The sequence below is a fragment of the Lutra lutra genome, chromosome 15 (assembly GCF_902655055.1).
Source record: "Lutra lutra chromosome 15, mLutLut1.2, whole genome shotgun sequence".
In the NCBI taxonomy this organism is placed as follows: domain Eukaryota; kingdom Metazoa; phylum Chordata; class Mammalia; order Carnivora; family Mustelidae; genus Lutra; species Lutra lutra.
Genome location: NC_062292.1, coordinates 67636470 through 67659118, shown reverse-complemented (window position 1 = coordinate 67659118; position 22649 = coordinate 67636470). Strand labels below are relative to the sequence as shown.

Here is a 22649-nt window from a genome sequence, read left to right as displayed (position 1 = left end):
GGAGACGCGCGCTATCTCCGGGCGCACGGGGGCCGCGCCCAGCCCCCGCCCTCCCCGCCCCAAGGCCAGACGGATTGGCTGGCGGAGACCTCCGGCTCTCTCCGCCCTTCCCGCCAAGCCAAAATATTTAGCCTGACAACTGAGGGTGGACAGGTCTGTTGGGGGAAATAAGGCCAAAATACAGGGGGTGGTTGTCCGGGGACCGAGCTCCCCTATCGCCCCTGCGGACTCGCTCACGTGAGGCCGCGCTGCCGGCGGAGGAGGGGGGCCGTGGCCGGGGCTGCGCTGGGCTGGGCTGGGGGGACGTTCTGCGGCGGGAGCCCTGACACCTGCTGGGTGGCTCCTGACAGGCGCCGGCGGGGCGAGCTTGCTGAACCCCGGCGGGACCGCGAACCGGTCCCGAACGCGCAGGCGGTTCCCCTCTCCGGGCCCCTCGCAGCCCCCCGGGGGCCGCCACGCCCGCTTTCGCGCGAGGCTCGGTCCCAGCCAAGTCCCTCGGCCACAGCCAAGATCCTGGGCCTGCCTCTGTCCGGTCGCCTTCCCAAACCAGGCTGCCGGTCTGTCTGTCTGTCTGTCCGCGTCGGGACAGCGGGCCCGGCGGAGGGGCCCTCGCGCCTCTCTCTCTCTCTCTCTCTCTCTCTCTCTCGTCCTCTCGGAGGGCGCTCCGGGCGGCCCTCGCCTGCCCTCTCTGCCCGAGGGTCCCTGCTCGGGGACCCTTTGCTCGCCCTTACCGCCCCCTCCCCGGCCTGAGACGGTCGGGCTCCTGCAGCCGCCGAGGCACGCGGCGTGGGAGGCGCTGGGGATCCCGGGGCTTCCCGGGGCGCGGCCTGCGAGGACCGACGGGTGCCCAGCCCCACCGCGGCGGCTCGCGGTCCGAGGAGCTAAGAACCGATCTATTCGTTTCTCCGCGCAGAAATCGATGCTCTCGCCAGGGCGGCCGTCGATGCCAGCCCAGCCCGGCGGGGCCCCAGCGGCCGGGGTCGGGGCGGTCGCGGGGCCCCGGGGCGCCGCTCGGAGCGGGCCGCAGAGCGCGCCCCCGCCCCGCCGAGCGCACACCCCTGCGCGCGGGCCTCTAGCGCCGCCCTGTGGTCCCTCCGGCGAGCCGGCGCCTCGGCTCCCCTGGCCCTTCTCCCGCTGTTTTGGGGCGACTCCTTTCTCCCGCTGTGTTTTCTTGCCCCAGGTCCGCGTTGGGTCCTTTTGGGGTCCCTTCCCCTCTCCTCTAGGGTTTGGAGACTGCTTCACCCCATTACCCCAAGGGACCTCGAACACTCCCTGAGGGGCGCGCGCCGCGAGGAGGGAGACTGGGGCTGGGGGCGGGCGGGGATGACCCCGATGGTGACCTTGCCCCCGCCCTGTCATCTCCGCGCCCCCTAAAGGCAGCTGCTTTTCGCTGCGGGAAATAACGCATCCCCTTCCCGCCCCCGCGCCCACCCCAGCAGACACCTCTAAGGCGTCTCCTCTGGAGCGAGGGAGGGGGCTTGGGGGAGAAGGGGCGCGGGGTCCCCCGAAAGGGGTGGGGGCCGCCTTGGGGCTGAGGACCGGTGGGGTGGGGGTGGAGCCAGAGGGGGCAGGGCGGGGCGTGGCAGGCTGCGGGCCCCGCCCCTTCCCGGCGCTCGGGTCTTTAGCGCGGCGGGCGCACGTGTTGGGGGAGGCCCGGAGGCCGCGGCTGGGAGCGCACGGACGGCTGCGGGGCCGGCGCGATGCTGCGGGGCGAACCGCGAGGGCAGCGGGGCGGACACGGCCGGGCGGCGGGGCCGGGCAGCCTGCTGGCCTGGCTGATGCTGGCGTCCGCGGGCGCCGCGCCCTGCCCCGATGTCTGCTGCCCTCACGGCCCCTCGGGGCTGCGCTGCTCCCGGCCTGGGGCCCTGCAGAGCCTCCGCCGCCTGCCGGCCGCAGAGAACCTGACGGAGCTGTGAGTGTCCGGCGGGCGCGGGGAGCGGGCGCGGGGGGCGCGGCAGCGGGGCGCGGGGGCTGGCGGGCGTAGCCGGGCCCCGAGGGCACGCGCTCTCCTCCGGCCAGCGGGGTCCGGGGCGGGGCGGGAGACTGCACCTGGGCCTGCCTCTGCCCCCGCGGGTCCCTGAGCGCCACGGCAGTGACCGTCTGGACGGTGCCTGGCGCAGCCAGGCAAGGGAGCTGTCCGTGGACCCGGTTTGAGCCAGCCCCGCCGTCCTGAAGCAGCCTCTGGAGAGCAGACAGGAGGAGCCCGAGCTGGGGGGAACCCCTCCGTTTGGCACCCCTGCCGCCGTAGCCCCTTTCCAGGGGGAAGCCAGCCCCTACCTTGCTCCTGGCCGTGACCAGGCCACACCAGCTCTTTGCTCTGGAACTGGGGATTGAACTGGAATAGGGAGGAGGTGGTGAGGGGCACAGCGGGGTGGCTGAGCTCCCCTCTCCCTGTTTCCACCATCTCTTGTCCCCGCTATCCCTCTCCCTGTTTCCACCATCTCTTGTCCCCGCTATCCCTTGATTTGGGGATTGAAAACGAGACTCCTGGCTTCTCTGTCCCCACCCCGTCTCCCTTTCCACCCTTATCCCCCTACTTGGGGCAGAGAGCCAGGGCTCGTGTTGACAGGCTCTCCTCTTTTCGGGGCCGCAACCTGGGAGAAATCTCCAGCATTTTGTAGTACTCTGACAACCTGCAGTAATTGGTTACAAAATACTGGAGTACTTGTTAGCAGCTGGGGAAACCTATGGGAGTATTCTGTGATAATTGGCCTAGAGGTACTCAAGCATCACAGGGCGATGCCTGGAAAATGCTTGAGTATTCTATGTAGTTCATGGGACCAGCAAGACTTCTAGAAGAGGGGAGGGACTGCTAGAAAAATCCTTTTTCTTCTGCCTGGGGCTTAGAGGGTGGGCAAGGAGCTGGCCTCATGCGGTGACAGTGATGGGTTGGAAGGCGTCCGAGGTGGGAACCGTCACTGTCTGGAAGTTACTCGAGCGGACTGTGATCATTAGCAGTGAGGTCCTCTCGTATCTTGTGGTAATTAACGGGAAGGTCCTCCATCTCTCTCTTTAATGGCCCTAGGGAGATCAGAAGGAGAGGAGATGGCCTTGTCTGGGTCTGGGCTAGGGCTCTGCAGGGTGGGAGGGGCTGCTGTCCCCAGCCCTGTCCCCTTAGTCCCCTGCACCTTCACACCAGGGCCCTGGCTCCACAATGTTCCCCGTCATAGCTCTTGTCCCTGTTCCCTTACCCAGTGGGCCCAGCCCCCCCGGGAGGTGGGGGCATGGGCAGGCTAGGCTGGGGACCAGGAGCCATGCAGGGTGGGGTGCTGAGAGGACCTGCTGGGTGAGGCAGCGGCCTGACCCCCAGCCTCCGCCTGCCCGTCCCCTCCTCCTCCCTCACCCGCAGAGCTAACGAGGAGATAATGGACTCGAAAAGACAGATTGATGATGAATCCAAGCGAATGAGGCAGCTTTGAGTGTGCTGCTGGACAGCTTGGTCACGGCGGCTGCCGCCACCCCTCCCCGGTCCCTCCAGCTCTAGACTCTGTGAGCGGAGTTACAGGAGAGGGCTCCCTAGGACTGGGGGAAGGCTGCCTAGCTGGTGCAGCTGGGGTCCCCCCCCTGCTGGGAAGTAGGCGGAGGGAGAGAGGTCACACAGCTTGGCTCCCCCCCTTCCCCTGGTCCAGCCAGGGAAGGGGAGAGGGGTGAGGGGAGAGTTCTGAGAAGATGCAGTGAGTCAAAGGCCCCTGGCAAGTGTGTGTGTGTACATGTCTGTGTGTGCAAGGGGTGGGGGGGTTCACTGACGTGCCACAGCAGGGCACCCGAGTTCTCAGGAACTCCGTGGCGTGCCAGATCCCGAAGCTGGGCAGGCCCCAGGGTGGCAGCAGCCTCCATCCCTGCGCACCTGTCCTTCTGTCCCAGCCCCGGTCTGGCTTTCTGTGGTGCTCTGTCCTTATCTCTTTGTGTCTCTGTCTCCCTGTCCTTATCTGTCTGTCCCCTTGCCTGTCTCTCTCTCTCTCTCTCTGCTAGTCTCTTCCTGCTCATTGTCTCTTTCTCTGTGTCTCTGGTTCACCACCTGTGTTTTTATGCCCCCCTTGAGCCTTCCCATCATTGTCTTGCCCTGTGAACCGCCTGTCTGCGCCTCTTCACCACCCTCGTCCCTTCTCCAGCCACCCAGTGCCCTTGTCCCCCTTCTCAGGTCCCTCTTGGGGCAGGGAGGGGCTCAAGGGGTCCCCGACTGACAGCCTCCATGCCTCTTGTTTGCTCTGTTGAAGGGTGGGGGCAGTCGTGGCTGCTGCCTGAGCGTAGGGAGGGACTGTGGCTTTGAGGGTGGGGTGTGCGTGCGCGCACACGTGGGTGAACGAGGGAGCAAGTGTGCAGCGGTGTGGTCAGCCCAGATGGGGAGTGTGTGTTTGGGAACACACAGATTCGCATGACCACGGGGTTCCCTCTGTGCTGCGGGGCCGTCATGGGCCTCGGTCCTCTGTGGAGGCAGGAGTCCCAGCGTGACCGCCATTTCTGTGCTGTGGGGCCGTAGTGAGCCTTGGTCCTCTGTGGAGGCAGGAGTCCCAGCGTGACCCCCATTTCTGAGCACGAACAGGAGAGGCCTTGGGCAGGAGAGCAGAACCCTAAGCTGAGAATGGGGCTTTGTGTGTTTGTGAACGTGGGACCACTGCTGTACACGAGAGACCGATGCATACGTGTGTCGGGCATGACAGTGGGAGCGTGCCGACCGGCCTGCCTCTGTGTCCATGCATGTACCAGGGCTCCTGTGGACACGCGCGAGGTGGTATGTGAGTGTGTGCCCGTGTGTGCACACATGAGGGCTGGGAGTGTGTCTGCGTGCTGGTGAGGACGCATACACACGTGTGTCCGTGTATCTGTATGTGCACAGGTCGTGCGTGTGTGAGTGCATGCACCTGCGTTTGCGATGCTGAGGGAGGCAGGCAGGTGGGCACGGGAACTTGAGGGTGGACCTGCGCCCCTGTGACCCCCCATCCCCTCTCCCCACAGCCACATCGAGAACCAAGTGCATCTGCAGCGTCTGGAGGCCGTTCACCTGCGGGGCCTGGGGGAGCTGCGAGACCTGTGAGGGGCTGGCTGTCGGGGTGCGGTCAGCGCAGGGCCGGGGGACCAGTGACTCAGAGGCTGACAACAGAGGGACTGGAGGAGACCAGAAAGCTCAGGGGTCTCGGGGGCCCAAGGCAGCTGGGGAGCCTGTAGGGGGATGGGAGGTCCAGAGCTTGCACTGGGGCCTGGGGGCTGGTGTGGGCGGAGAGGTGGGGCCCCGAGGATCGGAGGGCCTGTGGGCTGACCCTGCTGCGCCCTCCCAGCACCATCGTGAAGAGTGGACTCCGCTCCGTGGCGCCTGACGCCTTCCGTTTCACTCCTCGGCTCAGTCGCCTGTGAGTGGCCAGCGCTGGGGGGGGGGCCAGATGGGTGTCTGCTGGGATTGGGCCCCACCCCCCAGCTGCTGTGAAGAAGGCCTGGTCAGGGACGTGGCCTCACCCATTCCCCTGGGGCTTCTCCGCATCTTCAGGGATGCTGGTGACCTGGGACCCCACCCCCCCACCCTCCCACCCCCCTAAACCCCCAAACCGCACGCCCCAGCCCCATCAGCCGCAGCATATGGTGTCTCTCGCTCCCACACTTCACGCTACAGGGATGCGTCTCATGGGCGTCTGCCCCGTTTTTCTTCCCAGAGTTCAGACACACCTGTCCACAGGGAGTCAGGGGCAGGAGCGTGCCGCAGGTTCTGGCTGGGGATGCTACCTCCCACCCCCTCCTGGCCCCCGGGGATAGCCTGGGAGCTGGGCCATCAGATCCGCCGCAGTCACCCTGCCCACCCCGGGAGTCACAGCTGCTCCTCTGTGGATGGTGGGCAGGGGCGGCGGCGGGCAGGGGAGGGAGACTCTTGGAGTCCCTCGCAGCCCCCTCTCTGGCCTCTGGGGCCAGCAGTTCAGTTCCTCCTTCTCACCACGGTGGACAGACAGACAGCAGGGTGCTGGGGTCCTCTAAAGTCTCGGCTGTGTCTGGTGATGTTGCACAGCAGGAAAGGTGACGTTAGGCGCCTCCCTCATGCCAAAGTGGGGCTTCGGTTAAGAATGCAAACCCGTGAGATGTCACATACTCACGTCCCTGAGTCTTCGCAGCCAACGCGGCGAGAGGGAGCGGCAGCCCATTTTACAGATGAGGGCTCTGAGACTCCTGGAGGGGTGTTTCTGGGCCGAGGCCGCACAGTTGCCTGGAGGGGTGTTTCTGGGCCGAGGCCGCACAGTTGCACTCCCACGCCAGCTGCGTCTGGGGCTGGCCTGGGCCATTCTTTCCGATCCCTGGGGGCCCCGGGGTCTCTGAGGTGGGGCCAGCTGAGGAAGTCCTCTGAGATCTGCGCCACCATCCCCCTTTTCCTCTGGCCTGTCTGGGCTCTGCGGGGAGGGGAGCACAGATGGGGGCCCTTCCCCCAGCTGGGGTCTCAGCACTTTGCCAGCTGGGGCCAAGGTAGGGGGGAGAGGAGAGCAGGCTGTTCCCTGAGACCCCCTCCCTGGGGTCTGGGGAGGGGGTTAAGTGGAGTTAACTCTCTCTGTCCCAGCGAGAGGAAAGGGACTCCAAGAGCCTAACCTGTCCCAACCCCAGTGCCTCCTTGCCTGGTCCTAGTTGCCGGGCTTGGGGGGACTGGGTGGGGGGTAGTGAGATGTCAGCTTCCCGTGGCTTCTCCCTCCCTCCCTCTCCCTGGGTCAGAGCAAGGTCGGTGGCTCAAGGCGGCCGTCTCTATCTCAACTCCCACAGGAATCTCTCCTTCAACGCTTTGGAGTCTCTCTCCTGGAAAGCCGTCCAGGGCCTCCCCCTGCAGGGGCTGTGAGTGTGGCCCTTCTTGGGGGCCAGAGCTGTGTGCGCGCGCGGGCATGTGGATCTCTGCTGGTAGTGGTGGCGGTGGGTGGGGGTTGCTTTGGGGACTCTGTCCACGCCCGTGACCCCCTCTGAGACTGCAGGCCCACTGGAGGGGCCTCCCGCCCTGGGGGCGGCCAGGATGTGGGGGGAGAGCTGGGTGGCTAAGGCTGAATGCGCTCTGGCAGTGGGGGGCCGGCACCATTCCCTACGCCAGGGCGCGCAGCTGCCCATGTCGCCCGCACCCCACGCACACACCTGTCTTCCTGAGGAGCCTGCTGGGGTAAAGGAATCCATGTAGCCCCCAGCCGGCTCCTGGGCTTTCTGGATCCTATTTCTTGTAATAACGTCTTGTTCCTGGGGTGCCTGAGAGGACCCTCGCCCCTGTCCCCCTTCCTTCACCTCCAGATCTGCCAGCCTGCGGTCTGCCCACACTCCCTCCTACCTGCTACTTCCTTCTCTGGGGCTCCTCAGGCCCGACCCTGGCCCTGTCCCTGACTCTCTTGGTGTCCCCCGTACCCACAGGGTCCTGTTGGGGAACCCTCTGCACTGCACGTGTGCCGTGTACTGGCTGCTGCGCTGGGAGGAGGAGGGGCTGGGTGGCGTGCGTGGACAGAAGCTGCAGTGTCCCGGGCAAGGGCCGCTGGCCCTCTTGTCCAATGCCAGCTGCGGTAGGTGCCGGGGCTGCATAAGGGGTGGGGAGGAGCCACAGGCCTGCGGAGGGAACCCTGAGCAGGAGCCTGGGGAACAGACACGGGCGAGAGCTGGGGCTGCCGAAGGTTGGAGGGTGTTGGGCGTCACCAGGAGGGGCTCAGGGCCACTGAGGCGGGTGGGGGAGGAGGCCCCACCCTGGGGGAGGGCTCAGAGGTCACTCCCTGATCGAATGTCTCTTGGCCATCCCGGGCTGCCAGGCGTGCCCGTGCTGAAGGTCCAGATGCCCAACACCTCCGTGGACGTGGGGGACGATGTGTCGCTGCAGTGCCTGGTGGAGGGGCGGGATCTGGAGGGGGCCGGCTGGATCCTGACCGAGCTGGAGGAGCTGGTCACAGTGACGGTGAGAAGCCCTTCACCACCCTGTCCCTCCACTCCCCCTCTCCCTGGGAGACGCTTGGACAGGACACAGGGGACAAAGACGGGGAAAGAGAGACTGTGAGGAAGAAGCATGTAAGGGAGGGACAGATGCGGCTTCGACCCATGGGGCTCAGGCTTGTTCTGTGGGGCCGGCAAACACCTGCCCTCACGGTAGGCACTGGCCCGGTGGGGACCCAGGGGACACGGTGCCTGCTGCTGGAGAGATGGTTCCTGGACCCCCAGACCATCCCTCCCAATCACTGGCTTTCTAGACAAGGGAACAGGACCGGGGGTCTGTACGGCGCTTGTGGTCCTGCATCCAGGGCGTCCCCAGGGTCTTTCCCATCTTTGTCTGGAGATGCTGGAAGCAGATCCTCTTGGGTGTGTGATGAGCTTGTTAGTAAAGAAAGTCCCGGTCCAGGTCCAGCTTTCTCACTAATGAGTTTTTGGACTGACTTTCGGAAAATCTGTCTACACGTTGGTTTTCTTACCTGTCAGCTGAGGAGGTGGACGTGATGACCTTTGATGTCTCTGCTGCCTCTGGCCACGGCTGCTATGTTGGTCTTGCAGACGTGTCTTAGGCTTTCTGTGCTCAAGCGGGCGATGGGCAGCCCCTAGTAGCCCCAGCTGTCTCCGGCCTCGTTGACAAGGTCACCAGAGGCCGACAGTAGGTGGTGCCCACCCAACGACCTGGTCCCACATGGGTGGATACACAGGGTCCGGCCCCTTGGAGGAGCCAGGCCAGGGGTTCACTTTGGCAGGGGCTGTACCTCCAGGATGGCTGGAGGCCCTCGGGACAGTACTGAAGGGAGAGGAGCCACTGGGGGCCAGGGACGCAGGCACGGTGGGGTGGGGGGCAGAGCCACTGAGCAGAGCCACCGAGCAGAGCCACGAGAGTGAGTGATGGAAAGGTGACAAGGTAGAGGCAAGAGGTTGGGCATGACCACCAGTGGGGAGACCTTTGCTTAGCTGTTTTGGGAAATTCCAGGGTTTTGCTTTTCTCTTTGGGAGGTTTCCATGTTTGCTATCACTTCTGTTTTCTAGCAACTTCCTATAGAAAAGTCACACCCAACTGGGTTGAGTCCGGGGGGTGGTTGGGCACCCTCAGGAGGCCGGAGGGTGGCAGAGCAGCTCATAGGGCTGAGTTGATGGGCTGCCCAGCACCCACAGGGATTTGGGGGAGGGGGGCCCTCAGACAGAAGCTTGGAGCAGGGCCAGGCTTCCCCCCGAGGAGGCTGGAACAGAGAGCCTGCGTCAGGGTGAGGGAGCTCTTCGCGATCTTCAAACTTCCACTCCAGTGGAGGTCCCGGGAAACTTTACCTCCCCCGGCACTTAGTCGAAGGGATTCTGCATTTCTGAAATTTCCAGACAAATGAGGCTGGTCCACCGCTCCATGGCCTTCCATCATTTTAATGGAAGTAGCTTTCTAACACTTGAAAGGATCATTTTGTCTACCTCCGTGGCTTACAAGGCAAGAAAGCCGTGGTTCAGCAAGATTAGGAATTGTCCCGAGGTCACGTAACTGGCACGCGTCCCCCGTTTCCTAGGAAGAGAACCTGAACCTGATCCAGTGTTCCGACGGTGACTCAGAGTCCCGTCACTGCCCAGTCACTGCCTCTAGCTTCAGGCTCTGCGTTTATCTGCCAGAGGGGGTCGGGGCGCTGTGGCCACTTCTGCCCGCTGCCCTGGTCTCCCTGGGGCTGAAACTGCCGTCGCCACGTGCAGAGCAAGAATGACTCGTGCCTGCTGGGTCCTTGGCCTTCTGGACATCGGCCCAGCTGCTCGGAGGGTGGTCCCCGTTCAGGGTAGTCCGCTCCTGTTTTGAGGCTACTGGTCATGTTCTTGATGTTTTCGGATCATTAAATCAACGTTCCAGGAGATAGTCTGCGCACGCGTTCTAAAGGAGGGGACCTTTCTCTGCTGTGTTCTCTCCTCTCCCTCTTCCCTTCCCCCGTTCCCCCCACCCCTCCTCTCTTTCCATCTGGAGCCACAGGGATGCCCTCAGGACAGCGGCTCTAGCCCCTGCCTCCATACCTAAGCCTGCGACACCCTTCCTCATTTACCCTTCTCTTTCCTGACCCAGCAATCTGGGGGCCCGCCGTCCCTGTGGCTGACCCTGGCCAACGTCACCAGCGACCTCAATAGGAAGAATGTGACGTGCTGGGCAGAGAACGACATGGGCCGGGCCGAAGTCTCCGTGCAGGTCAACGTCTCCTGTGAGTCCCAGTGACCGCCTCCACCCCCGACAACCCCCCACCCCACCCCCATCTTCCCTGGAAACAGGCTCTGAGGGTCTGGGCTGGAGGACAGGGCTGGGATAGGTATCTATCTCCCGAGAGGCTCCCGCCCAGTTGTTTCCAGATTCCCGTGAAAACCCAATCCTGTGGGGGAAGTCCCGGGGACTGGTCAAGGCCAGAGGGATGGGAATGGATTTCTTTCTGGCCCGCTGCCCAAGTCCTGCTACCAGAGGCCCTCAGCTCTGGCTGCCCAGCTGTTCTCACTGCGTCACTCCCTGCCCGACCCGTCGGAGCCCTTTTGCTGTCCCTCCGAGCTTTACAAGAGCAAATTCCCCTCCTGAGCTCTCCTCTAGGCTCGCTGCCTAATTTCCCTAGTCTGCCAACAAATTACTTTATTTATTTATTTTTTTGAAGAGTTTATTTATTTATTTGACAGACTGAGAATGCAAGTAGGCAGAGAGGTAGGCAGGGGAGGGGAGGGGGAAGCAGGCTCCCCACTGAGCAGAGAGCCCAATGCGGGGGGGCTTGGTCCCGGGACCCTGGGATCATGACCTGAGGGGAAGGCAGAGGCTTAACCCACGGAGCCACCTAGATGCGCCTCAACAAATTACTTTAAATCATGTACGTTACACAAATTTTCTTCTTTAGTTGTAAAATCTAGCATAGACGTGTGAACACTGACACTTTAAACAATCATTATTCTTTGGCTCTTTCAAACATACACACTCCCTTTCTCTTCCCATCCTTTTTCTCTGCACCATCCTGACTTTTGGGATAACTGTTTTCCTTGCTTTTAAAAAATAATTGTACACACGTGTGCTTCCCTGTCAGTATGGCTTAGTTTTCCCTGTTCTTGTGCATTATAGAGACAGACCCTCCCGCAAGTTCTGTTCTGGGCTTAGTTTCTTCTGTGTAACATTGTATTTCTAAGAGTCACTCCTGCTCCCCGCCGCCACCCCAGTGCTGGGAGCATCTCTTGTTCGTTGGGTCCTTCCCTGCTGAGTAGGGCCCCCTGCGCAACATCTGTGTGTCTATTATCAAGAAGCTTTTGCTGGGACACCTGGGGGGCTCAGTTGGTTAAAGCCTCTGCCTTCCGCTCAGGTCATGACCCCAGGGTCCTGGGATGGAGCCCCACATCGGGCTCTCTGCTCAGCGGGGAGCCTGTTTCCCCCCCTCTCTCTGCCTGCCTCTCTGCCTGTTTGTGATCTCTGTCTGTCAAACAAATAAATAAAATCTTTAAAAAAAAAAAGAAGATTTTGCTTTCCCCAGGTTGGGTCTATTTCAAACCCATATTTTTTTTTCCCCAAAAGCGTTTTTTTTTTTTTTTTTTAAGATTTTATTTATTTGTCAGAGAGCGAAAGAGAATGAGCAGAGGGGAGAGGCAGAGGAAGAAGGAGAAGCAGGTTTCCCACTGAGCGGGGAGCCTGATGCTTGATGTGGGGCTCGATCCCAAGACCCCGGGACCGTGACCTGAGCCGAAGGCAGGTGCTTAACGGACGGAGCCACCCAGGCGCCCCTTTCTGAAAGCATTTTAACTACATGTTTTGCTTCTTTGATGTGTCGGCCCTCTCCCGATCTACTTAAGCTTAACTGCCCTTCATTTTTCTGGACCCGTATCCAAAAGACCGCGTGTTTCGTTTCCGTGGCCTGGACCCCGTTTCCTAGGGGCTGTCACTCACGGCCACCTAGAAGCTCTCCAAGCCTGCGAGCTGTGTACACCCGCTGCTCCGTTTACTTGCGACTTCCTGGCAGCTTTCCTCAGGAGCTCCCTCCCTGTGCATTTCTTCGGGCCGGTGGCCAGTTTCTCTTCGGCCCGCCGCCTGATTTCTGGCCGTGCCCAGACCCCCCAGCCCCCTGACTTGTCAGGTCAGCGCCGGGTCCCCTCCGGCTGCTCCCTGACTTCCGGCTGTCCCTCTCTCTGGCCCGTAGTCCCCGCCAGCGTGCAGCTGCACAGGCCGGTGGAGCTACACCACTGGTGCATCCCCTTCTCGGTGGACGGGCAGCCGGCACCCGCCCTGCGCTGGCTCTTCAACGGCTCCGTGCTCAACGAGACCAGCTTCATCTTCACCGAGTTCCTGGAGCCCGCGGCCAACGAGACCGTGCGGCACGGGTGCCTGCGCCTCAATCAGCCCACCCACGTCAACAACGGCAACTACACCCTGCTGGCCGCCAACCCGTCCGGCCAGGCGTCCGCCTCCGTCCTGGCCGCCTTCATGGACAACCCTTTCGAGTTCAACCCCGAGGACCCCATTCCCGGTGCAAGGGCCATCCCAAGCCCGGCGCACGACCACCCTCCCCAGGGCCCCCTCACTGTTGTGGTCCTGACCACAGCTGGAGTGCCTTGTCCTGGGCGGAAAAGAGCCTGGGGTTCTGGAGTCCAGCTCTGCACTGGCCTCCCTGCCTTGCCTCCGCCGAGCCCCGGGAGCCCCAAAGCCCCGGGCTGCCACACTCCCCGGGCTGGCCGAGGACAGGGCCGTGCACCAGCGCATAGGTGCCTGGCTGGAGAAGGGCCTTGGGCCTCTTCTCCTTGAGGCCCAGCCGCCCAGCCCCCCACCCTACCCCCTGCCCCAGGAAGGGATGAGTCCGGGGTGGGGGGAATGGGAGAGGGAAGCCTCACTGCTCTCCGGCCGCCATCTGACCGCTTTCTCTCCTTCCCCTACTGCAGTCTCCTTCTCGCCAGTGGGTGAGTAGCCCAGGCAAGAGGGCAGGTTCTGTCTGGTCCCTGAAGCCGAGGCCGGGGCAGGGGGCACAGCGGACCTGATCCCTGAGGGCTCAGCAGGGGTGGGGGTGGGAGCTGCTGCAGGAGACACCATGTGTGCTGAGCCGCACTCTCCGTGCCCTGTGTCCCCACAGACACTAACAGCACTTCCGGAGACCCAGTGGAGAAGAAGGATGAAACCCCTTTCGGGGTAAGCATGAGATGGGGGGCCTGTCTCAGCCCCGGGAGTCGGGGGCTGGGCTCGCGGCTTGTTGACAGTCGTTTCTGTCGGAGTCTGGAAGCCTGACCCCAAGGCCTGGGGCCCCAAGGGAGGAAGAGGCTGTTCTGGGGGCCTGGCTCTGGGCTCCGACACAGGATGGGGAGCTGTTTGCTCTGGGGGCTCTCCGAGGGAGTGGGAGAAGCTCGGCTCTAACTGCCCCCGCCCGCAGGTCTCAGTGGCCGTGGGCCTGGCTGTCTTTGCCTGCCTCTTCCTTTCCACGCTCTTCCTGGTGCTCAACAGATGTGGACAGAGGAACAAGTTCGGGGTTGGCCGTGAGTAGGGGTGCGGCAGCGGGCTGTGTGCGCATCTGTCCTGCTGGCTTTGTTTGCCACTGGCTCTCCCTGACCCTGGCCTCCGTGTGGGGGGCTTGCACACAGTGGAGAGCTAGGGGGTGTGTGTCAGGGTGGACGAGGCCCAGGCTGTGGGATGTGTGGGGGTGCGTGTGCCTGTCGGGCCGCGGCTGGGAGAGTGTCAGGAGGCAGCTGCTAATTGGCGGCTGGATTGTAGTCAAACACTAAGTGGGTCTGGGAGGTCTGAGCTCGGCGGGGGTGGGGGGGGGAGTTCTTTGGTGGCCCCACAGGGCCTGGGGTTGGACAGGAGCCAAACAGAGAGAGTGCCTCCCCTTCCCCTGCTGGCTCCCTCTCTCCCCGTGCCCTTCCCCTGCAGGGTCTGGGCTGGGGTTGCCTGGTGCCCTGCACCCCGACAGGGGCCAGCATGTGCACTTGGAGTGTGACCCCTCCATAAGGCTGTGTCGCTTCCCCAGGCGCCGCCGTGCTGGCTCCAGAGGACGGACTGGCCATGTCTCTGCACTTTATGACCTTAGGGGGCAGCTCCTTGTCCCCCACTGAGGGCAAAGGTTCAGGGCTCCAAGGACACATCATTGAGAACCCACAGTACTTCAGTGATGCCTGTGAGGAGCTCTCCTGGGTCAAGGGCAGGGGGGCCTAGGTGTGCGTGCGCGCGTGCGCGCGTGCGCGTGTGTAGAAGCCCCGTACCCTCTCCTTTGGCTGCCCCGGGCCGAACCAGCATCCCTCCCATCCCCCATCCCCGTGCACACCACAGCACGGGACTTTGGGGAATACAAGAAGCCTCACCGTCAGCCCCTGCTGGTCTGTCCTTCCGGACCTGGGGGGCTCCGGTCTGACCCCGCACGCCCCCCGCAGGTGTTCATCACATCAAACGCCAGGACATTGTGCTCAAGTGGGAGCTGGGTGAGGGCGCCTTTGGGAAGGTCTTCCTTGCCGAGTGCCACAACCTGTTGCCGGAGCAGGACAAGATGCTGGTGGCCGTCAAGGTAAGACCCTGTCCCCGACCTCCCGCGGGCCTGGGTCCCACATCCCTGAGCATCATCGTTCCAGGGCCAGGAGCTCAGGCTGGGGCGTGGGCTGCGGCCCCCTCGGGTGTACACAGGGAGGGCCCCCCCCCACACTCAGCCCCGCACCCCGGCGTCCAGGCGCTGAAGGAGGTGTCGGAGAGCGCGAAGCAGGACTTCCAGCGGGAGGCGCAGCTGCTGACCGTGCTGCAGCACCGGCACATCGTGCGCTTCTTCGGGGTCTGCACCGAGGGCCGCCCGCTGCTCATGGTCTTTGAGTACATGCACCACGGCGACCTCAACCGCTTCCTCCGGTAGGAGTGCCCGTCCCGAGCCCCTTCCCTACAAGCGCACCCCGGTTGTCTGTCCAGCCAAGGGGCGACCCTCAACAGAGCAGGAAGGCCCGCTCCTGTCCCCGAGGAGCTTGGAGGCCAACATGGGAATGGGATGGGGCGGTGCGGGGGGGCACGGGCAGAAGTCAGGACACGGCAGGGCAGGCCTGCGGCTTGCATGGGTGTGTTTGCAGGCACGGGGGCGATGGGGGCGGGGCGCGTGGAAGCCAGGCCTGTGGGGCTGACGGCATAGAGAGCTACAGCAACAGCAACAGCCGGTCCCGGGGCTCCTGCCACCTTCCAGGCGCGCTGCTCCCACCCCGAGCCGTGGCTGCGCGCACACAAGTGTATCTGGGCGAGAGTGTAGATAGAGGCGCTCTTCAGAGTCTCCAAGCATACGTGGGAATTTATACCTGCAGGAAGTCACTAAAAGTTCATTCCTTTGGCTTTGGACAGAACTATTCTGATATGTTTACTCATGTGTGCCATGATTTTAATAGCTTCAAGAAATGTGCCCATTTCACAGATGAGGCGTAAGCGGCTTGCCCAGGGGCACCCAGTGGGGAGTATGTCCCCAGGTGGAGCCCTGCTCTCAGTCCCTGACTGTGATGATCACATGTGCCCTCTGTTGAGTCCTTGGATGAACACGCTCCCTTCCCCAGGATGGCGTCCGGTGACCTGTGAGGCAGGGAGGGGGAAGGCCGGGCTTGCACTCAGCTGTGATGTCCTAGCTGAGCCAAGAGCTCTCCTCTCTGGCCTCAGTTTCCCTGCCAGTCAGAGGGACAGTGGAGGGCTATGGTTCTGGACAAGAAAGCACTGTGTGTCTGTTTAGCTCTTGGTCGTGATTTGGTTTCCAAACACCCCCTTGGGAGTGAAGGGTCATCCACTCCATCAGGCTTGGGAGAGACCCCAGAGCCGAAGCTTACCCTGTGGGCGAGGAGGGGCCCGTGGAGGGTGGGAGCAGGAGGAAGGTGATGAGTGTGGAGGTGGATGGGCTCAGGAGACTGGAGTCAACGGTGGGCCAGACAGGAGACCTGGCTCACCAGACACGGTGTGGGCTCCGTGCTGAGTCCTGGGGATGCAGGTCAGGGGCGGGCCACCATCTGGGGCCCAGGCTGTGGGAATAGTGACTCTCAATGCTGGGGGAGCACAGGGAATCAAAGGAGAGAACCGTGAAGACTCCTAGATGAGTCTGGAAGACATTCCCTAGGAAGCCTGTCTGTTCTGCCTCTGGACCTTTGCTCTTACAGTTCCCACTGCATGGTATGCCAGGTCCCCCCCCCCCCACTTCATCCTCCTGTGTCTCTGACCCTTTTCAATGGCTTACTCACCTCTTTTCTTCAGGGTTTGAGTCTGTTTAAATGTCTCTTCCTCCAAGTCTCCCCTGATTTCTTCCATCCCTGGCCTGAGTGATCAGCTGCCCCTGTTGATCTCTATCCTACTCTCCACGGTAGCTGTGGTGACGGGCACACTGGGGTGTTTAGTAAGCCCCTGCCAGACAGAAGGAAGAAACAGATGAGGAGTAAGTTGGCCTGTGGGAAGGGGCAGTCCCGACAAAGCCATTGGCTCGGGCTGGGGTCAGAAGAAGGACTATCTGGGGAATGGAGCTGAGTGACCAGGGATTGATCCTGAGTGGTGGCTGTGGGAGGTGGAGGGCATCCTGGAGATCTTTGGCAGGAAGAAGAACCCCACGGGAGGCTGAATATTGAGAGCAAAGTTGAGAGAGACGGGAGGACCCCCAGGTTTCAGGCTTGGAGTCTGAGGGGGGAAGCTTCCCTTCACAGAGGCAGGGGCAGACCTGGGGGTAGAAGGTGAGCATCTGTAGGGCCCTATGGGAGGTGTCTGTGGGCAACAGATGCAGGCCGGTGGGTGGCCGGCTGCTGGGCTCCCGAGTTCACAAGGGCTGCCTTGTGGGGGTGGGGGGCGACGTGAATGTGGAAGTGTGGGCCGTGGTGGAGGCTCCGGAGGTGGGCACACCTGGCGGCCCCCCTCCCAAGCCCTCCGGACACCTGCCTCTCTGTTCCTTCTTCCATTCTCCGGAGTCCTCCGCACCCCCCCTCACCCCAGCTCCCCGGTTCCGGGTCCTCAGCTTCCTGAGGGCTCTCCCCGCCACCCAGCCCGCCCCCCCCTCACTCTTTGGCAGGTCCCATGGGCCGGATGCCAAGTTGCTGGCTGGCGGGGAGGACGTGGTTCCGGGGCCCCTGGGCCTGGGGCAGCTGCTGGCCGTGGCAAGCCAGGTCGCCGCGGGGATGGTGTACCTGGCCAGTCTGCACTTCGTGCATCGGGACCTGGCCACGCGCAACTGTCTGGTGGGCCAAGGCCTCGTGGTCAAGATCGGGGACTTCGGCATGAGCAGGGACATCTACAGCACGGACTATTACCGAGTAAGGGTCTCTGGTGTCCCCCGCCTTGGGCGCAGGCTCACCCTTCTCTTCCTGGGGCGTGGGGGCCCAGGCTGCCTGTCTCCGGATTCTAACCCCGTCTTACCTCCTGGGCCACACAGGAGGGTGTCTCCGCGCTCCGGGGACGCACAGAGAGGACTCCCTCGCTTTGTCCCGCTTAGCCCCCGACCCCCAGAGCCCCTTCCATTCATCTTTAAGGACCCACGGGAGGGGGTGGGTGGGTAACTACTGGGGGCGCGGCGGCGCGGGGCGGGGCGCAGGGCGCAGCGGGGCGCACCGCAGCCCCGGCGGTGACGCAGCGCCCTCCGCAGGTGGGGGGCCGCACCATGCTGCCCATCCGCTGGATGCCGCCGGAGAGCCTGCTCTACCGCAAGTTCACCACCGAGAGCGACGTGTGGAGCTTCGGCGTGGTGCTCTGGGAGATCTTCACCTACGGCAAGCAGCCCTGGTACCAGCTCTCCAACACCGAGGTCAGCGCCGCCGCCGCCCCCCCGGCCCTGCCTGCCCGGTCCCGGGGCCTCCATCCCGCTGCCGCCCGCAGGCCCGGGGCCTCCTCCACCCCCGCCCCTCCTCTCCTTGCCCTCTTCCAGCTCCCGCTCCCTCGGATTCCTGCCTCCTAGCCCGGGCCCAGCGGGCTCCTGGGGGAGCCTCAGAGCACTTTACAGATGGAGCCCAGACCCCCGTCCTCAGCTGCGTTTTATAGACGCAGCAGGCGTTATCAGGGAGGAAGGGAGAGGCCTGGACGAGGGGCAGGTGCGCGAGGGCCTGACACTGCAGCAGGAAGGCTGGAGGTCAGACCGCAGGAAGGACAGGCCCGCCCCACCTCCGCCCTCCTGGCTGGGTTCGGCCAGAGCAGGCCCCAGGTGTTCTGTCTCCCAGAGCAGCTCCCCCCACCCCCTCCTTGGCTCGCAGCTGTCAGTCTCCATTTCTCCTAATGCAGTCCGCTCCCTGGAGGCTGCTGGGGCGGGGGAGAGGGTTATAGATTTTAATTTTCTCAAGCACGGAGAGAGGGAATGGAATTAGTGCTGCCCATAACCCAAGTCCTTTAATGGGGAGGGAGGGAAGAAGACGGGGAGAGACTCCAGGCCCCGTCACCCACCACCCAGCCGCCATCTCTCCTTCTTTGGCTCCCTTAACTGCTCTAACAGTCCTTCCTGGAGTCTGACTCGGGTCTTTCCTGCTGCAGTTTCTGTTCAGAAGTGCTAGGTCCCCCCCGAATGGTACCTACAGAAGCCAAAAGGAACTGGGGTTGCCCTCTACCTTAAATGGCCATCCAGCCAGTCCCCAGGGCCTTTGGCTGCAGTCCCGCTCTCCTTACCTCTGGCTCTCGGAGCTGGGAGCTGGAGGCCCTGCCCCTTCCTCACATCAGCTGGCAAGTCTCCTGAGGGTCTGATTCCAGCCCAACCTTCCCAGCCTACGTAGCCTTAACCCTGCCCAGCATCTGAGTGGAAAGGAATCTTGGGGCTCCCTGCCTCCTTTTAGATTATTTGTAGCCAAGAGGCCCAGCCATCTGTGGGACCCTCCTGGAGAGCCTCTGGGAGGCGGGGCGGGGGGAGCTGTGGCTGGCCTCTGGCCCCTGCTCCAGCGCCCGGCGCCCTCTTTTCTCTTTCTCCGGCGGCCGTAGGCGATTGAATGCATCACGCAGGGGAGGGAGCTGGAGCGGCCCCGGGCCTGCCCCCCAGAGGTCTACGCCATTATGCGGGGCTGCTGGCAGCGGGAGCCCCAGCAGCGCCACAGCATCAAGGACGTGCACGCCCGGCTCCAAGCCTTGGCCCAGGCACCTCCCGTCTACTTGGACGTCCTGGGCTAGGCGGCCAGCCCAGGGCCTGTACAGCCCGAAGCCTGGGGTCTGGCCCCCGTGACCCCTGCCACTCCCAGCAGCCCCAGGGTGACCTCGAAGCTTCTAACTCGCTCTCAGCATGCCAGAGGGGACAAGTGGGGTCTGGGGCTGCTGCTCCTGCTCCTCTGGGCAGGGTCCCGTCATAGCAATTATATTTATTATCCCTTGGCCCCATGTCTCTTCCCAGTTCTTGTGATGACGTCACTCTGCGGGGGGATTGAGCCTCAGGTGGGGGACGGTCCTCCTGTCGCTCGTTCCCCGCTGCGGTGGTCCTACTCCCAGTAGCTGTCGCCACCAGCGGTGGCAAACCCTCCTGGGCCCGGGGCCACTGTGTCCAGGAGGTGGTGGGGTGGCCTTGGGGCGACTCCCAGAGCCCCCGGCCCAAATCGGCTGTCTCACCGCTTCGTGCTCAGGAAGGCTCTTGCTGTAGCGGGAGGGACAGAAGCTCGCCGTCGTGTGGACAGGAGGGAGGCATCGCTGGGGAGGGTCTGCCTCATGTTCGTCCCCACGGAGCAGAGCAGGCGCGTGTAGAACACGGATGGGAGAGAGGGAGAGTGCACGTGTGTGCACGTGCGCGGGTGTGTGTGCCGGAGTGTGGTGAGGCGGGAAAGGAGCAGGGTGAAGGAACACTGAGGGAGGCAAGACCCGTGTTGCTTCCCCTCATCCCTCTTCCTGGCTCTGAGGGCTCTGAGACCAGCACCTGGGGGCCGGCGCCTGGGCAAAGCGGCTGTTTCCTGAGGACACAGGCCTCTCCCCCTCCCATTTTGCCCAAGGAGGAGGAGGGCTCTCCCTTCCTCTGTGCCCATTGGAACACCACTGGCCTTACCGCGTGGCCCCAGGCTTCTGCAGGCTCCGAGGCTGGCTGAGGTCCTCCCCGCCCCGCCCCCGTCTTCTTCACCAGGAGCCCCGGAGGAGCGGCCCCCCCAACTCTGGGCCCATCACTTCCAATCATCCGCTCAGCTCCCGCAATAACCCGCGCTCCCCATGGCTCCTCGGGGCTGATGTCGCGGCTGTCTCATGTCCCTGGGCGCCCAGCTTCCCGCCCCAGTGATTCAATCTGGGTCTTATCACCCCGAGGCCTAGCCCAATGGTGTCTGCCTCTTGTCCAGGCTGGTTAGTGCTAATGGAGGTCTGACCCAGGGCTGCAGGCTGATTGATGGGGTGGGGGGTCTGGTCCCTGAGGCCCTCCGTCCTCTTCTGACCTGGGAGGGGTGGGGGGGGCGGCCCCTCCCAGTGAGGGGGGCTTGCTGCAGGTGGAGGAAGGGGGAGGGGGACACAGTGGCGGGAGAGACAGGGTCAGCGACCAGATCTGACAGGTAGAGCGGCAAAGCCGCAAGGAGAGAGACGACGCAGACACGGGCCGGACCCACAGACTTGGAGACACGCAGACGACTGTGCGGGGGCCTGTGGGGACAGAGGAGAGAGAACGACGGACACCGATGGACAGACGGGGTGGATGAGTGGTGGACACAGACACGGGCCTGCCGGGCAGCTGAGTCCGAGGGCGTCCCGGAGAGCCGCGCCGGAGTCTCTCACCTGTGCTCCGTCTGTGGGCTCCGTCCTTGAGCCGCTCCTCAGGGCTGAGGAGGGGGCGGCGGACTGGGAGGCTCCTTGGGGGGAGGCTGGGGGCCCCTCCCTGAGCAGGATTTGGGCCATTCCTGAAGCAGAGGGGACGGAGGTCAGGCAGTAGAAGGGACCCGCCAGGGCAAGTGGACCCTGTCCAAGGTGGAGAGCGTCAGGGCATTAGAAGACCTCAAGCCTACAGCCGGAGGTGCTGTTGGAGAAGCCGGGCAGGTGAGGTGGGGGCTTCTGGGAACAAGGTCGAGCCGGGGAGGGGAATGGTCTGCGACAGCGTGGGGGAGGGGACGGGAACAGGAGCTGAAGCCGGTCACTCGGACCCTTCAGGTGACCTGAGCCCAGGGCCTTGTCCTGCTTGGTGAGGAGGGGGCTGGCTTGCCCTCACATGGCCAGTTTCACGGCAAAAGAGCCCCGCCCTTCACTCGCGTGCAGACGACCAGGTCTCACGGGCAGGCACATGCGCTCACGTGACACGGCCCCCGTCCCCTCGCTGTAGCTGTCGGGTTCCTCTGCGGTTAGTGGCGCCCCACTCCACCCCACCCTCCCTGCTAATTACCTCCTGGCTGTGCCAAGTCCATTAGCTAGCCCCCGCCCCACGCACACCAGGGCTCAGCCCCAGCTGAGAGGGGACCCTGAGGACCCCACAGGGAGCTGGGACAGGGACAGCAACCTGAGGCTGTGGGGAGTGGACATCTGGGTCCCCTAGACCCAGTGTAAGCCCCACCCTGAGAAAAATCTGTGTGGACTGAAGACTGGCTCAGAGCTGGTGGCAGACTCCGTAGATATGCTCAGCGTTGAGGGGAGCGCCCAGAACTCTCTTCTTTTTTTTTAAAAACTCTCCTTTTTATTTATTATTATTATTATTATTATTTAATTTGACAGAGAGAGAGATCACAAGTAGTCAGAGAGTCAGGCAGAGAGAGGAGGAAGCAGGCTCCCTGCTGAGCAAAGAGCCCGATGCGGGGCTCGATCCCAGGACCCTGAGATCATGACCTGAGCCAAAGGCAGCGGCTTAACCCACTGAGCCACCCAGGCGCCCCCAGAACTCTCTTCTTAAGGAGGTTGTTGCCAGCTTCTCCCAGCTCTGGAGAGAGAAGCCAGTGGGGCTCCCCCAGGGCCACCCCAGTGCGGAGATGGGCTCACTGAAGAACCCAGGGGTCTGAGCCCGCTGGACCCCCTCAGCCTTCGAAAGCAACCTCTGCCTCCTTCCTGCCGTGTCCCACAGGGGCTGGGTTCCTGACAGGAGACAGAGGAGCCAGGACTCTGTTCCAGTTTCCAGGAACAGTGTGGGCAGAGGGCTGGGCAGCCTTGGGGGGGATGTCCTGACCTGCATCGCTATGAACCCCCAAGTTAAGGGAGACCCCAGAGAGTATCCCAGACTCCGGAGGCCCTGGGCTGTCCGAGTCTCAGCTGGAGAGATCCTGTCTTGTCCAAGTCCTGAAGGGGCCGTGGACAGGCTGCCCAGCGAGGGAGGGGACGGCGGTCCCTGGAGGAGGCAGGACCTAGGAATCCCGACCTCTCAGCTGAGTGCCCCTGGCCGTACAGCCCCTGCCCCCAGTGGCATCGAGCCTCAGCTCTGACCCAGTGGAGTGTTTGGCCGCTCCGGCCCCGGGGCGGTGGGGAGAGACGGACCTGGAGCCAGGAGGGACAGAGGCAGGAGGAGCCCATGGAGAGGCTGAGAGGGAGAGAGGGATGAGGAGCCCAGAGTCACAAAGAGAAATGCTGTGCCCCATCTGCATCACGGGGAGGAAAAGGGACGGGGCCTGTGAGCTGGGAGCAGAGCCCAGGCAGGGTTGTGCTGGAGTCCTGTCGCCCGTCAAGCCCGTCCCCTGCGACACGGGGGCCCTTCCTCTTCCTCCAGGACCAGGCTCCCTGGAGATGAGGCTTCCAGACTCTGGAGCCAGAGCGGCAGGTTCCGTGGTGGACAAGGCACTCAGCCTCTCTGTCGCGCCTTGTCCTCGGCTCCAGAATGGGGGGGGGGTGTTGGGGGTTGGGGAGCAGTGGCAGCCACCTCACAGGGCCATTCGGAGGCTTCAGCAAGTCCTGTGTGTGCATCCCTTCCAGCGGGGAC

At 63.4% G+C, this 22649-nt stretch overlaps 1 protein-coding gene across 1 annotated transcript; it reads left to right on the top strand.

Moving 5' to 3' along the window:
* The first annotated feature begins 1637 nt into the window (after positions 1-1637).
* Positions 1638-19168, top strand: NTRK1 (neurotrophic receptor tyrosine kinase 1). Its single transcript, XM_047704413.1, has 17 exons — positions 1638-1912; positions 4957-5031; positions 5277-5348; positions 6730-6798; positions 7354-7499; positions 7740-7882; positions 9983-10115; positions 12066-12392; positions 12802-12819; positions 12990-13045; positions 13284-13386; positions 13878-14024; positions 14278-14408; positions 14568-14740; positions 16902-17142; positions 17472-17630; positions 18785-19168. The coding sequence occupies exons 1-17, from the start codon at positions 1701-1703 to the stop codon at positions 18968-18970; spliced, it is 2391 nt and encodes a 796-aa protein (XP_047560369.1). The 5' UTR covers positions 1638-1700; the 3' UTR covers positions 18971-19168.
* The last annotated feature ends 3481 nt before the right edge of the window (positions 19169-22649 follow it).

What these genes read in the sequence shown, in the direction of transcription:
- NTRK1 (XM_047704413.1), top strand. Translation starts at nt 1,701, where the DNA reads ATGCTGCGGGGCGAACCGCGAGGGCAGCGGGGCGGACACGGCCGGGCG. An exon ending in CTGGGGGAGCTGCGAGACCT is followed by an intron (nt 5,032 to 5,276) that starts GTGAGGGGCTGG and finishes GCGCCCTCCCAG; the next exon opens with CACCATCGTGAAGAGTGGAC. An exon ending in GACCTCAACCGCTTCCTCCG is followed by an intron (nt 14,741 to 16,901) that starts GTAGGAGTGCCC and finishes ACTCTTTGGCAG; the next exon opens with GTCCCATGGGCCGGATGCCA.